The 16,091-nt window shown below is 38.7% G+C and overlaps 1 protein-coding gene across 1 annotated transcript in view; it reads left to right on the top strand.

Moving 5' to 3' along the window:
• Window positions 1-16,091, top strand: part of TDRD9 (tudor domain containing 9) — a 79,120-nt gene that overhangs the window by 21,620 nt on the left and 41,409 nt on the right. Inside the window, exons 3-7 of the mRNA XM_064165663.1 lie at window positions 4,911-5,008; window positions 5,516-5,737; window positions 5,996-6,118; window positions 8,319-8,399; window positions 10,944-11,108. Coding sequence (XP_064021733.1) covers window positions 4,911-5,008; window positions 5,516-5,737; window positions 5,996-6,118; window positions 8,319-8,399; window positions 10,944-11,108 — 689 coding nt within the window. The remainder of the gene's footprint in view (window positions 1-4,910; window positions 5,009-5,515; window positions 5,738-5,995; window positions 6,119-8,318; window positions 8,400-10,943; window positions 11,109-16,091) is intronic.

Genomic DNA, 16,091 nt, shown 5'->3' with positions numbered 1-16,091 from the left:
TAAGAACATGCACGTTGTCATAAGTGATCAAGGATTTATCTAGACTGGGTCCTACCACTCTAGCTGTCAAGTGATAAGCTGCACAACATGGAAATGAGAAGCTGATTTGCCCTGAAGGTTTCAGAATTGAAACCCCTTCTGTTGCTTCTTTCTTTCTTTCATAATTGCTCTTGCAACTGTAGCTGATATGTTCTGTATGAATGCTCAGCCTATTTTAAATCTTGTAAGAGTTACTGAAACTGTTGTGATGTTTGCTTGTGCCTCCATGTTTATGAAGTTCTGTTGAGTTTCTATTTGGTGCTTTCGAGTTCCTTTGAACCACTATAAGCTTTTATACTGACAGGACACACAGAACTGTCAAATCTGCTTTTCTGAGGAAACAGATCATCAGGGAACTGCATTAAGACTTCTGTGTAACATGGTAGAAGTGATAACTGCTGTGAGTAGAAAGTCAAAGTGATTAAGTAAAAAGCAGGAGAAAATTACTACACTTGATCTAGTCGAGAAAATTCTTTGTCACAACTGTCTGTAGAGCATTAGCAATTGTTTCCTGGCCCATCAGGCCAGTTTCACAATTGGTGCTGGCTGTTTCAAACTTTTTGATTTAGTGAGGTCACAGCATGTGCAGAGGAAAACCTTCCAGAGCTGTGTCTATGGGACACTTGCCTACTTGAAGCATCCTATGGAGAACACAGCTTTCCTCCCCCATGCCCAAAATCTGGCTGTTCTAACTGCTTGCACTAAAAGTTTTTAGTAAATTCCTAAAATCCTTAAGTTAGCATATTTTATTTTTTTAAGGATGCTTGTATAATTATTTTTATGAAACTTCTAACTTTGTTTGCACACAATTAAAAGGATCACTTATGGCTAACTCCTAGATCTTAGGTGAGGTAATTGCTTACAGAAGAGAAGCAATTTGGACATTGCTTCTGGTTAGGTTTCTGACATATAGAAAATTTAAGGTAGTAAGTTCCTTAAATGTTTTGGATTCAAAATGTTCATGCAGAGAAAATTAATCACAGCACAGATCTTCATCTCAAAACCTTTTATATCAACATATTTGCAAGCTGAGGATTGCAGTGGAGAACAGAAGCCTACTGAGCAAAGACTAATTACTTGTCGCATTTTCTTGGGAATTTTCATGTCACCTTCAGGCCTCCTTCAGCAGTCAACACAGGACACAAAACTGTTAGTGTGTTTTCTGCAGTCTTGAAAGAAAATCACTTTGTCCAGTGTTTGTATTAGGCTCTTCAGAGTACAGTCTGAAGCAACTTCATGTACTTTGCATTATGACTGGAGTACCATGACTTACTCTGAAGTCCTTGTGCTTTGTGAGTCAGTGTAGGAACTTGTTTCCAGTGGTTTTCCTTTCCTGTGAGCCTGTTAGCTAATGTAATCACTTTGTGTGTTTGTAGTGCAGCAGAATTACCAGTGGCATAGTAAACATCCCATCTGACTCACCTAACAAATACTTTGGAGTCTCATTTTAATTTGCTTAGTGATACATTTAGGGAAGTTATGGATGCCCCCTTCTGGGGACTGCTTAAGGCCAGGCTGGACAGGTCTTCATGCAGCCTGGTCTAGCGGAAGCTGTTCCTGCCCACAGCAGGGATACTGGAATTAGATGATTTTTAAGGTTTCTTCCAACCCAAACTGTTCTATGAATTTGTGTTTCTATATACCAAGATCCAGTTTACAGTCTTTTCTCCCAGAACTGGTGAACACAAAAGTCTGTTCTTGTGTTAAAGGATCTCTTCACATTCAAATCATTAAACAGGTACCAGAAGGAATATATCTGCAATGTAGGCTACAGTAACTGAGATACTGGAAAACTGCTTATTCTTTAGGCAATAGACTTGTTAGTCAGGGCAGTCAACATATCTCCACAGAACTTCAATGATAGAAAAGGAAGTGAGCAGGCAAATTCATCATTCCCGTATCTGAATTTCCACTTTGTTTTTGTGCTGTGAATAGAGGCATTATTATAATCTATTTTGGATTGGCATTAATGCTTCTTATATATAGAAATACTTCACTTGTTATAAAACAGCATTTGTAGTCAGTTGAATGCTTCCTCGGTTCACTATTTTCAGGTTGGACATTTCAGGTCTTGCATTCTCTTTATCACAGAATCATAGAATGGATTAGGTTGGAAGGGACTTTAGAGATCATCTACTCCAACCTCCCTGCTATAGGCTTGGATACTTCTCAACTAGGCTCAGCTGCTCAAGGCCTCATTCAGCCTGGCCTTGTATGTCAGAACCTAAGATAAGCTTGCTTACAAATGTGTGCATCTGTTGGATTTGTTGTCACAGTCTTAATGTTTTCCTGAAAGTATAAGCAGTTGAAAAAGCATCAGCAGTTGTTGATGACTGTAGTCCTGTAGCTCCTTGATTCTGCAGAGACCTCTGTATTTGAAGTAATCTCATTTTCTAGAGACCAATTCACATTAGGATTTATTCTGTAAATAGACATTAAACCAAAAAAAAAAAAAATCCAACACCAAAACTAAGACCAGATTAGTGTTGAAGATTATTACACTGTGTGGTATGGAGTACACAGTTGAATGTTTTTTTAAATTAGTTAACCCTGAAACTTTCCTAGGATGTGTATTCTGTAGCAAGTCTTCATTGTTCAGTACATCTTTAATTAAAAAAGAAAAAAAAGACAAAGTTTAAGGGCTTCTACCCAAACCCCAGTTCCAGTTTTGTGTTCACTGCTGATCATACCAGATTTCAGAACAAGTCAGTATCTTGGATTTGTTAGTGGCCTTTACCATGGCTGCTGGAGTTTTGTCTATGTTCATTTGAAGGTGCCATTTTACTCTGAGGCCCAAGACCTATACTGTCTGCTCTTGGTTGACATCTCACAGTTATCATGGTACTAACTTCCCAGGGAAACTCAGTAAGAGAAAAAAAGCCCTAAAGCATACAGTTCTTAGTACTTGCAGCATCTATTAAATAGTTGTGACTGCCAGTTCTCAAACTCCATGTACTGATGGTGGCCAAACATTGGATGACCATTTAACGTTGCTATAATTTTTCTCCCAGATTTGCATGTTTAGGAAAAGAAGATAAGATATTGCCATCATAGAACTGTCATACAAAAAAAAAAAGATTAGACAGAAGGTTATATTTCAGTAATAAAAAAAATGAGATGTACAAAACTGATTACATTGTTGTGATTGTGTAGCAAATACATGAATACCAATGGCTGTTTCTTATGTGTTCCTTTGTGTTTTTAACAATGAAATTCATAACTTTGAATGTTGTTTTTACTAATACGCTGGGGTTCTACTGAGTTAGAGAAGGTTATAATGTGAATCCTACCACTTCAAAGTGCTTTGACTCTGCCTTCTTTTTACAAGCACTATTACAGAATTGCTGCTGTCTTCTGTTGTATCCTTGTAACACATTCTTTAAAATTCTGGTTGTTAAATGGGAAACCTGGTAGGAGTGGAAGGGCTACGTTGCTTTGTCAGGAATATGCTGGCACTGGTATCTTTTCTTCCAGCACTGGTCAAATTATGCAGACCTACTGATGTCTCAATAGTGACATGTTTGTGCCAGAGGGAAGCCAGTCAGCCTTGGAAACAGTGCTGCTATGACAGAATGCTCCATATGAATATTCCTGTGGAATATATTTAGAAACTTGTGCAAAAGTGTTTTAAAGGACACAGTAAATATTTTTAACGGATGCTATTATCAGTTTCTGGGTTCTATGTGATTAGCAGCACTAAGTAAATTACTGCACAACGATCACCTGTAACTGTTGTGTTACACAAAATTTGGGTAAAGAATCTTATTTAAGACTGGCTGTAGGAGAAATCCAGGGTTTAGTACTTTATGAAACTGTCTTAATGAACTGTCTAGCTCTTGGAGGTTTCTTTAATGCAGGAATACATCCTTTTGATTTCTTTGACAATTGAAAGCATTTTGAGAAGTTGGAGCACATTTCAGATACAGTGCAGAGACAAAAGAAGCTGTTTTGCCTGCTTTTGTTTGACTGCTGTGTGAGATTGTTAGTAACCTTTCCAAACAAAGGAAGCTGTAACTGTGCAGTCAGATATGTAGACTATAGCCTTTATTTTACAATAAATAGTGCCTTTGTAAACAAAGTACCAGATCTTGTTCCCACTACTGTATATCTTTCTTAGGAAAATAGAATGACATAAAAATGAAGTCTTCAGTTTTTATTATCTGTATGCAAATAAGTAAATTGCACCACAGTACCTGGTGAAAGCCATTTGAAATGCCATTTCCACTTTTGATTTCAGTATAGGCTTGTTTTTCAGCTAGATTTTTTAACTGTAGCTGGCAAAATTCATTACCAAAGTCTTGTCTTGCTTTCTCGTTTTTACATCTCCCTCTACACCTGTTCAGTCACTCTTGCTTTGCATGGTCAAAATGGCAGCAGACTGGTGAGGAGAAATTCCTGTAGCAGGTGTCCTGTATTACTCAGTGATAATAGTGACTGATTCCTTCCTTACAGAGTCTAGTATGACATTGGAAGGTCGTTATGATACTTGCCAGACATTTAACTGTCCAGTAGTAGAAAACTGGTCTTCTAATCAAATTACAGGTTACTTTTTACAATGGGCTTTTAAGAGAAACGTGCTTGATTTGACAATTGTCGTGCAAACAATGCAAAAATACTATTACTTAACCAAGAGAATTTGTATTCAGACACTGATAGCAGCTTATACACAGAAGCAATGTTTTTCAAAGCTGCTGTCCATAAACCAGAAGTTGCATAAACAATTTTTTTCAATTACTATTAATTCTGTTATTACTCCTAAGTATGCGATTCAGATTTGAGATGTTAGGTTTCAAATACTGTGATCAGATTTGAACATAGAAAGGGAAAGACCAGCAGAAAAATAACTCGCTCTTGTTTATTTTTATGCCTAGATATATCATTGTCACAGTGTGAATCAAATGATGATACCTCTATGCCAATAACTAATCATAAATGTGTGGATATGCCTATAGCCAAGCACAGGGAAGAGGTAATTCTGTTTTACTTTATCTCGGCAGGGAACAAAGCTGAAAATCATGTTTTGCTTTTGTTCTTTGTGTGTGTGTGTGTGTGCTGCTTTTGTTTTGATTTGGGGTTAGGTGTTTTTGTTGGTTGTTTTTTGTGGGTGGTTTGTTTGTGGTTTTTTTTTTCTAGAAGGAAAATTCTGTTGCTGTTTTAAGCATGATCCAAAACCTGTGTTCACTAAACAAAATCATTGTATGAAAATTCTTAGAGAAAGAAACATTACTGTTACACTTTCTGTTTACAGGTATTTATGTAGAATATGTGAGCAAATGCACGCTTGTCTTCTTTTCTGTGATGTTGTTGTGTTTTATGAGTCCAGTTATCTATAGATGCTTACAAGGTGATAGAAAATGTAGCAGTTTTTTACAGAGGCTTGCTATGTGGTCTGGAAGCTATTGTTACTTCAGATCTCTTTGAAATCTGGTTTCAGTTGTTCTGCAGACTTACGAGTTTTCTTAAAAAATTGTTTCAGCTATTGTCTCTGATAGAAAGCAATTCAGTTGTGATTGTACAAGGAGCAACTGGCTGTGGTAAGAGCACACAGATTCCACAGTATGTTTTGGATGACTGTATTCAGCGTTCTATCTACTGCAAGATCGCTGTTACCCAGCCTCGGAAAATTGGTGCCAGCAGCATTGCCAGGTGGATTAGCAAGCAACGATCATGGACACTGGGTGGATTTGTAGGATACCAGGTATAAGAAAAATTTAAATGGCATTTAACAGTATATTAAAATACTGTATCTTCTTTTTTAATTACTTTCAAGCATATCTAGTATACTGAAGAAATTATTTATCTGGTCTTTAAGAGCATGTTTGTACAGAAGCTTTTACAGGTCTAAGTGAACAATGTTGATAGGTTTAAACTGTATTTTACTTTGGGGTTTTCAGGTGCATCTCCCTGTAATTTTAGAGATGGAAACAGATATTAAACACTTTTCTCACCCTATTAGGTAGGTTTGGAGAATATTTCCACAAAGGAGACAAGGTTGCTGTACATGACAACTGGAGTTCTTCTTCAGAAAATAGTTTTTGCCAGAAGCCTAGCTGAATTCACACACATTTTCATTGATGAAGTAAGTTGATGGAAATAAGTTTCAATTTCATAATCAGAAAACTTTTCTTCTCTTTACTCTCTTACCATGCTGGAAAAACCACGTATCTTCTAAGATGTGTTCTTTGTCTAAGTCATCTGAGCTAACACTGCTTGAAATAGGCTTGTTTTGGTGATCTTTTGAGCAGGAAAATTTAGAACTGAGGGTTTGGGGAGGATTATTAGGACTGCCTTGTTTATGTATGAGTGCCTCAACATGTCTTTCTGAAGTCCACCATGTGGCTTTCAAGATGATGTTTGGCTAGGCCTTACTAGGAGACGGCAGCTAGCTTTTACTCATTTGGTTATTTCTGGTCTGAGGAAAGACTTCACTCTTCAGGCATGTCTTGAAAAATAAAATTGCCTTCAAAAATTACCTGTTTTCTGTCTAGATACACAGTCTACTCCACTCATGTGAGTTCATTACTGCTGCAACTTCATTAGAAAGCTGAAGAAAATAGACTTGTAGGTTTTCTGGTAATTTGTATATTTTTACATGTTTCTATGCTTACTTGTGTGGTAAGCAGTATTCCACTGCCGAACAGATGTGAGATTGTGCTTTAATAAGGACTTGAATCTTAGGATGTAGTGACATAGAAGAGGACTTATATTTTCCTGTTTGGTCTTTTTTTTTTCCTTCTAATGTCAGTTTTAGTTTTTATTTCATGGTGGTATTGTAGCTGAGAGTGACATCAATTCTTGGATATGTGAGGAAGAAGAAGACAGTATTTGTTACAATGTTAGATTATTGCAGTAATAACAAAGGTCATCATGACTGCACTTGAAATGGCACACTGGAAACCTGGAACATAGAGCAAATAGTGACACTTTTGTATGAAGCAGCATTAGGACTTAATTCAAACAGATGAAAGAACTGAAAGAAAATCTGAGTTGTACCAGTTGTCTTAATTGGAATGATCTGAGACCACTGAATATATTGGCAGAATCTTGCAAACATATAACATTTTTAAGACAAAGTGCAGATTAGAGATAAGATGCAAACATTTAACATCAGAAGATGCATATATAGAGAAGTGTTAGATTTCCTTTACTTTTAAAAGTTATTAATTAGGTACAGTAATTAATCAGGGATGTTTTGTGGCCCCTTATACAGGAGAACAGATTTTTCCAGAGTTTTTTTTAATACATCATTTGCTTGTGTGCTCTAAAATTTGAATTGGTAGTATCAGGTTGTGCACTACTTCAGGAGGTCCTGCCTTTCGAGACTTTTTGCTGTGCTTCCCCATGCAAAATTCTTATCACTCCTGTTCCCTATATGCTGCTTTTTGTTTCCCACATCTACCTCATAGATTGTGAACTTGATTCAATAATAACCATTTTAAGCACATCTACTTCACTGTATTCTTACTTACAGGTCCCAGCCCTCTTAAGGTACTGCAGGCATTAAAAAACATACCTAAACTAATTTAGGTCTGAAGATCATGATTTCTCATGACAAGACCTTATTGTCAGCCTGAAAACTGCTTTAGCTAAATTGTTTTCATAGTGGGGCACGATTGACTGTATCTTTGTTAGAAGATGCTATTATGTTACAAGTAATTAATGTTGACCTTTGAAGATTAAGCTCCAGAAGAAGCTGCTGCATGTGATCTATTTAAATTATGATCATCATGGATAATGTTTATAAGAAGTGTTAATTCAACTGCAAGGAGCAGTCAAAAAAGTCAAATGCAGAGATATGTAAAGTCTTGGGGGGAAAGTAGTACTTTGGAAAGCAGTTATGTATTTTGATCATAGCCAGCAGCTATGAATAGGAGACATCTTCAGTGTGGTTAGCTTTTAGATACACCATCTTAATCCCTGCCTGGATCATTTGTGATTTTACCAGTACAGCTGACTTACTCAACATCAGTATCACTTTAGCTGTTGTCAGGAACTGTAGCAGGACTACTGGCAAGAGCTCACCATCAGTTTTCTAGTCATTCTACAATTTTCATGTCTTTGTATAATTTCCACAAAGGATGCCATAGTCATCTGAACAGCTGTATTGGCATTTTAAAATGTTTAAGATGCATACTCTTAAAAGCTGTGTTTTCTTCTGTGACAATGTGTTCTTCTTCTGTGTTATAACCCCAAAACATTAAACTGAGTAGCAAGGGAGAAGACTGTCAAAAAGAAGAGCATGAATTAATGAAAATGAAATTATGGATAATGTCTTCTAGGTGCATGAGCGTACTGAAGAATTGGATTTCTTGCTCTTGGTGATTCGTAAACTGCTGCATACAAATCCACAGTCAGTAAAGGTAAGTTTCAAGTATATTCGGGTACTTTTTCATGCAAGAATATTTTTTACATGTTTTTTATCTACAAATGACGTGTCTTAAAGAACTTACCATAAATGTGGCCCTACTTTTACTGAAATATTCCTTAGTTTGTCACTCTAAATAAGGAAGCAAACTACAGGGCATTCTTTTCTTGGCTGCTATAATGTGTTCTGAGAGACCTTTTTTTTTCTGCTCATGTTAAAATGCATTAGTTTCTAAAGTCTGCTTAAGGCTAAAAAATGCAAGATGGATATTTGACTGGAATTACGTATCAGGTATTGAGGGCAGTGCTTATCCTTGGCTAAGCATGACGCATTTAGTCTTTGTGGTCTCAAAGTAATGAACTCGTGAGTTGTACAATATTAAATGCAAGTGATAGAGTTAGGCTGGCAGTGTATTTTTGTGTGGCTGTTTGGGACTGCAGAAATTCTGAGACTATGTGTCATTTAACTGCTGCAGTTAGTTGTTTGGTTAATGTGAAGTGTTCAAAGCAGGCATAACTTGAGTCTATGATGACCAATTTTGTTGCTATTAGACGGTAATCTCTGATCTTCTCTACAATGGACCACATGGATTCAAACTCAGGCAACATTGTTTTTAGATCTTCCTAGCATGTTCTCACTGGAAGTGCCCTTGCAATTGACATAGGCCATGTCTGTGTGCTTCAAATCTTTTACTGTTTATCTCTTTTCTTGTTAAGAAGGCCACTTGAATTTGAATACAGAGATAGTAGTGTGGAACTATTCAGCCTTTCGTGTCTTTGCCTACTGAGAATACCAAATGATTAGATCATAATCACTTTGCTAAGATTTTATCTGTGATGCTGACTGTCTGGTTGGCATCAGTTTCAAGAATTGTTACAGGTCCTGTCATTTCTGTTTTAAAAAAGGAAAATAATTCTTGTATTGGTTCCTGAAAGGTGGTTTGTTTTCTTTTTTTCTCTACATAATTCGGATTAAATCTCTCAAAATTGTTACCGGAAAACTTTATCTACTTTATATCACTCTCAACAGTTTTTTCTTCCAATGATGGTTTCACATAGTATACATCTGAGACAGACTTACATCTGAGAGAGGAAGAAGTGTCTCTTGGAATATTTTTTTATGGTGAGGAGGGGCAGCTCTTAGCTCAATTGCTGAGTTGTATCAATGGAACAGATAACTTTTTTGGGCTCTGTACACTAAGCCCAGTGTTCATTTTCATCCCCTTCTGAAAAAATGTAAGGGAAGGGAGCTCAGATCGTGTGGTAAATTAATTTAGAATTTGCACAGTTCTCATCTAGACTGATGAAACAGATTCCAGAGCAGACATGATTGACTGTTCTGTGGCTGATCTCCCTGATACAGAGTTGTTCTCAGACAACCTGTCATTGCAAGAATAGCTCTGTTTGGTCATACTAAGCAGTGCAATTAGCAACTTAGGTAGGAAAGTAAGAACAGGATAAAAATAGTCACATTTCCAGGTTCTAGCAAAGTGCTATTCAGGGACATCTAAGTTGTTCCTGTGCATATTTTTGGTAACATCTAGTGAGGCTTTAAACATATCCACAAATCATTATAGTAATGTTTCAAAGTCTTTTTAGAAACACAGTTACTGCTCTTATATGAGTAATCTCATCTTGCTAGACACAGAGGCACTGTCTAATCTAACTCTTCAGTAGAATAGTTGAAAACACTTATGTGCTAGTTAGAGGCTGAATGGAATATTTTAGTGAGAGAAACTAGATTATAGGCTGTGAAAAGGAAAGAGTGGTGTTGTCTACTTCACTCATTGGCTTGCTGAGACATATAAGAATGAGAACATAAACTTGGGCAACAAAGTTGGTGTATGTCTCTGGGTGCCTCTACTTTTTCTCCCTAACCTGCTGTCTGTGCAACTAATCCTTCCGCTTTCTAACCCCTCTGGCCAATCCTTCAAACTCACCTTGCATGTAAGGCGAAGTCTGGGATAAGGTGGAGGGGTGGAAACAACGTGGAAGGGTAGTTGGGAGCCCCTCCTGGGGACTCTGGTTTCTAGGAATGGTGCTGTGTTTCTGTATTACTTTTAACTTGTGTATAACTGTAAATATTTGTGTATATATACTTGTGTATTTCGCTAAGCTGTGAATATAAAGCTTCATTCCTTAATTTCCAGCCTGCTGAGTCTAGTTTGGATGATTCATAAGAGTGGGGGGGTGAGTAACACCCAAACTGTCACAACTTAATGTACTTCTTTTGAGTACTGTGTAGAGAGCATAAGCATAAGGAAGAGAACAGTGTGTTTTCAGCTTGAACCTTTACCAGAGGGAGGTTTTCATGTTGTCTGTTTTGCACACCTAGCCTGAGCTGTACTCATACAAGTGCTTACCTTTTGCCACATGTTACATAAAGAATCTTAAGCTTTGTCATACATGTGCCTAGAATACATACCTGTAGTAATCAAAACTAAACCATTTTAGCATAAAGAGAAAGTGGAGGTTGCCGCATATTATGGCATTTTCTGTTAAGAATAATGTTTTGCATTTATTTTGCAAATTTTTAACAGGTCATATTGATGTCAGCTTCCATCAACTGTAAAGAATTTGCTGATTACTTCACACTTCCCATTCCTAATGGTCTGAATCCAGCCTGTGTATTTAAGGTGGAAGGCAAACCTTACATGATTGAAGAATATTATCTTGATGATTTGCAACACATTGTTCATTTCAAGGTATTGAAAATATAACTATATTTCTGTTGCTATAGTAGAAAGAAATAGACACTTGTAACTTATTACTGAGCTTTCAAATAACTCATTTTACTGTTCTAGGAAAGAAAAAAAAAGATGATAAAACAGTCTCCTTACCAGCAACTTCAGTTTTCCTTTGTGTAGCAGAAATGGAATGTAAAGAGGGGGTCTTGAGCAGTATGCAACATTTTCTTCTGTAGTTTACATCTAAGATGAACAATGTAAAAATCTGTGCAGAAAGTAACATGAGGATTTATACATCTCTTTGAATATCAAGTCAGGGAAGGTATCCTGGGTTAGTTTTTGTTGCTGTTATACTTGAGAGGCTGAAAGAGCCTCTGTTGTAGCCACATAAGTAACTCCATCAAATGTCTGATTTTGAGTAATGAAAACATGTTAAAATAATAGATATTCACCAAATCTTTTTTCAGCCATTTAACAGCCATTATGGTTGCACTTGGGAATTGCTGCTTCAATGCCTAAGAAGGGCAGTGATGTCAGAAGACTCATTTCCTTCATCAATCCTTATTTTACAGCCTGCACAGTATGTTTGTTTAGCTCCTGACATGCTATTGTATGGCATGTATCTGCATAGTCAGTATCACACAGTATCACAGTATCATCAGGGTTGGAAGAGACCTCACAGATCATCAAGTCCAACCCTTTACCACAGAGCTCAAGGCTAGACCATAGCACCAAGTGCCACGTCCAACCTTGCCTTGAAGTGCCCCAGGGATGGCGACTCCACCTCCCCGGGCAGCCCATTCCAGTGTCCAATGACTCTCTCAGTGAAGAACTTTCTCCTCACCTCCAGCCTAAATCTCCCCTGGTGCAGCCTGAGGCTGTGTCCTCTTGTTCTGGCGCTGGCCACCTGAGAGAAGAGAGCAACCTCCTCCTGGCCACAACCACCCCTCAGGTAGTTGTAGACAGCAATAAGGTCACCCCTGAGCCTCCTCTTCTCCAGGCTAAACAATCCCAGCTCCCTCAGCCTCTCCTCATGGGGCTTGTGCTCAAGGCCCCTCACCAGCCTCGTTGCCCTTCTCTGGACATGCTCAAGCATCTCAACGTCCCTTTTAAACTGGGGAGCCCAGAATTGAACACAATACTCAAGGTGTGGTCTAACCAGTGCAGAGTACAGGGGCAGAATGACCTCCCTGCTCCTGCTGACCACACCATTCCTGATGCAGGCCAGGATGCCACTGGCTCTCTTGGCCACCTGGGCACACTGCTGGCTCATGTTCAGGCGGGTATCAATCAGTACCCCCAGATCCCTCTCTGTCTGGCTGCTCTCCAGCCACTCTGACCCTAGCCTGTATCTCTCCATGGGGTTGTTGTAGCCAAAGTGCAGCACCCTGCACTTGGAGCTATTGAACCTCATCCCATTGGACTCTGCCCACCTGTCCAGGCGGTCAAAGTCCCGCTGCAGAGCCCTTCTGCCTTCCAACTCAGTCACATCTGCCCCCAGCTTGGTGTCATCTGCAAATTTGCCGATGACTGACTCGATGCCCTCATCCAGATCATCTATGAAGATGTTAAAGAGGATGGGGCCCAGCACAGATCCCTGAGGGACACCACTAGTGACAGCTGCCAGCTGGATGTGGCACCATTCACCACCACTCTCTGGGTCCGGCCCTCCAGCCAGTTCCTAACCCAGCACAGAGTGTTGCCATCCAAGCCATGGGCTGACAGCTTAGCCAGCAGTTTGCTGTGGGGGACAGTGTCAAAGACCTTGCTGAAGTCCAGATAGACCACATCCACAGGCCTCCCCACATCCACCCAGCGGGTCACCTGATCACAGAAGGAGATCAGGTTAGAAAGGCAGGATCTGCCCTTCCTAAACCTATGCTGGCTGGACCTGAGCCCTTTGCCATCCCTTAGGTGCGCTCTTATCACCCCCAAGATAACCTGCTCCATCAGTTTCCCTGGCACTGAGGTCAGGCTGACAGGTCTATAGTTCCCAGGTTCCTCCATCCGACCCTTCTTGTGGATGGGGACCATGTTGGCAGTTTCCAGTCTCCTGGGACCTCTCCGGTGAGCCAGGACTGCTGGAAAATGATGGAGAGTGGCTTGGCCAGCTCAGCTGCCAGCTCTCTCAGCACCCTGGGATGGATCCCATCTGGTCCCATGGACTTGTGGGTGTCCAGGTGGCTCAGCAGGTCCTGAACTAATTCTTCATGAATTTCCAGGGGAACACACCGCTCCCCGACCCCATCCCCCATTTCAAGAGGCCACTTGCCCTGAACTCCTCCCTCCTTACTGTTGAAAACTGAGGTGAAGAAGGCATTCAGGACCTCAGCCTTTTCTACATCAGTTATAGTATTCCCCTCCTGGTCCAGTAAGGAGTGGAGGCTCTTCTTGCCCTTCCTTTTAGTGTTGATAAATTTATAGAAGTGAATAAGGAGTAAAAGTAAACTGGTTAAAGCAAAGGAGAACAATTATATTTGGGCCTTAATAGTAACCAGCCACTCTAAAAATAAGTGAGGCGTGGGACTAATTATTGATCAGTTTTAATAATTCAGAGCACTGTTATAATGTTAATTCCATGAAGAAAATCTGGGATGCACTTAGAATGTATATACAGTGTTACTTTAGTTATTTAGCTTTCACCTCTGAATTCTGCAGAAGCTAAATGAGAGAAATAAAAGAAACAGGTAGTCTGTGGGAAACTCGGAATAAAACAACTGTTAATGCTGTACACAGCACAGCATTGGTCAGGGCTCAACACAGGCAAGGTAAAATAAAATAACCTCAATGGCTGACAACTTTTTGAATGCATACAACAGTTGACCTGTCAGTTTTTATACACTGGTATGTCAGCTCAGGGTGAAAGAAGATTATGTAACATATGATTTTTGAAAAAAAAGAATTTTGGTGATAGATGACAACAACAATGTTACTAAGAAATTCAGTGAGAAGTCTACTGCAGTCAAGCTGCATTTGTCATAGATGTGCTTTGAGCTGAATGTCAGCTGCCACACCTTTTACCTCAGAGGTCACGAACAAAGGGAACTGCTTTCAGTTCTTATGCTTTTTTTGTATTTCCTTTTTTCTCTTGTATATGAGCATTTAGCTTTGTTTTTATGTGCTGATTTTTTAATGGGGAAAACTAGATTATAGGCTGTGAAAAGAAAACAGTGGTGATGAGCCTTTACTCATAGGCTTGCTGAGATGTTTAAAAACATGAACACAACATGTAGATAAGACAGTGTGTGTGTGTGGGTCTCTTATCAGAGCCTGTGCTTTCTCCCTGGGATGCTTTCTGTGTAATTAATCCTTCTGCTTTCTAACCCCCCTTGCCAATCTTCCAGTCTCACATTGCATATAAGGTGAAGTCTGGGATAAGGTAGAGGAGTGGAAAGAAGGTGGAAGGGTGCTTGGGAGCCCCTCCTGGGGACTCTGGTTTCTGAGAGGGGTACCGTGTTTCTGTATCAATTTTAACTTGTATCTTTCTGTGTATATTGTAAATATCTACTTGTATATTGTGCTAAGCTGTGAATATAAAGCTTCATTCCTTAACTCCCAGCTTGGCTGAGTCTAGTCTGGGTGATTTCATAAGAGTGAGCAGGCAGATAATTCCCAAATGGTCACATTTTATTACTTTGTTTGGTTTTCATCTATTTCTTTATGTTGCATTGTCCTAGCTATAGTCATTCTGTTATTCAGTAGAAGACTCTGGTTGTCTAAGCAGTTACTTTTACCTTGAGGCAGCAATAGAAGCACATAAGTGCTCTTGACTTCTTTCTTCTCTTTTTTCCATATGTATTTAAAAAAAAAGTCATTGAATTAGAAAGCAGAGATGTTTGGTCTTGCATCTTATTTGTTACAGATGTTTTCTGAAGAGTAGTTTTATTTTAAAAATACTTACAAGTATGGAAGGTCTAAGAAGATTATGTAACATAGAAATGAAAAATGAAAGGAAGCCTGACTGTTAAGTCAGTTAATGAGTTAATGCTGCCACATGGAAGCAGAGACACATTTTCCATCATGCTAAAATCAAAATCAGTTAGATAACTGCCTGAGATACAGGGTTCAGACTTTAGTTCTTAGTATTTTATTTTTGCCTGTAAAATTCTCATAAAAATACTGAAGTTAAAAGAAAAAAGAGTCTGTACTGAGTCCCAGTGAGACACAGGTTTTGATTAAAAATGTGAGAAGGCTATATCTACAGCTGTGTAAATACTTAGCTATTACTATAATGTAGTATTGGAGATGCAAATTGAAAATCAACTGTATAGTTAATTCTGTGAGCAGATTTTTTAAATGTAGGTAGTTAGGGGGTGTAGTCTTTAGCACTAAATCTGTGAAATCCTGTGTTTCTACTTCATACCCAAGGCAAAAAGAAGAGTCCCATTTTTGGCTTGCAAATGTAAAAAGTACTTCACATCCCTGGAACTGAAGTCAGAGTCCATATGAAAGATAGTGGACTGCCATCAAAATCTGTTCCAGTTATGTTGTGTTATTTCAGTCAGCTCTGAGGTTTTTGGATTTGCTGTCTATCACACAGTTACTACTTATTAGGTGTGATGTGGCAGCCTTATGTTAAAGAAGATGGAAAGTACAATTGATAACAAAATCAAAAGACAGATTTAAGAGTTAAGTTAGAGATAACATAAACACAACATTTTATGTTTGAGCAGCACAGAAAGGATAAATTCCTTAGATTATCGCATATATTGGGGGGGAAAAAACTACTGCTTCTTGTCTGTACTTTCTTGTGGACTAGTTAACCTTAATTGGAAAAACATTATTATAGTGAATGTAAAATGTGATTCAGAAGCTCTGGGATTGACAGAATTGTACACTTGAGAGATCTGTTTGTCTGCTTGATTCAGGGGGATCATAAAAGTGGAAGGAATATAATCAAGATTTAGAGATAGTTTCATTTGATCACACAATCTCTCATCTACCAGAAGAAAGTAGGATAATTAGAATTTTCTCACAATCTTCAGAAACAAAATCTGCAGA

This window comes from Pogoniulus pusillus, chromosome 1 (assembly GCF_015220805.1).
Source record: "Pogoniulus pusillus isolate bPogPus1 chromosome 1, bPogPus1.pri, whole genome shotgun sequence".
Lineage (NCBI taxonomy): Eukaryota > Metazoa > Chordata > Aves > Piciformes > Lybiidae > Pogoniulus > Pogoniulus pusillus.
The sequence above is the reverse complement of the archived record's forward strand: the minus strand, read 5'-3'. Positions and strand labels throughout refer to the sequence as shown.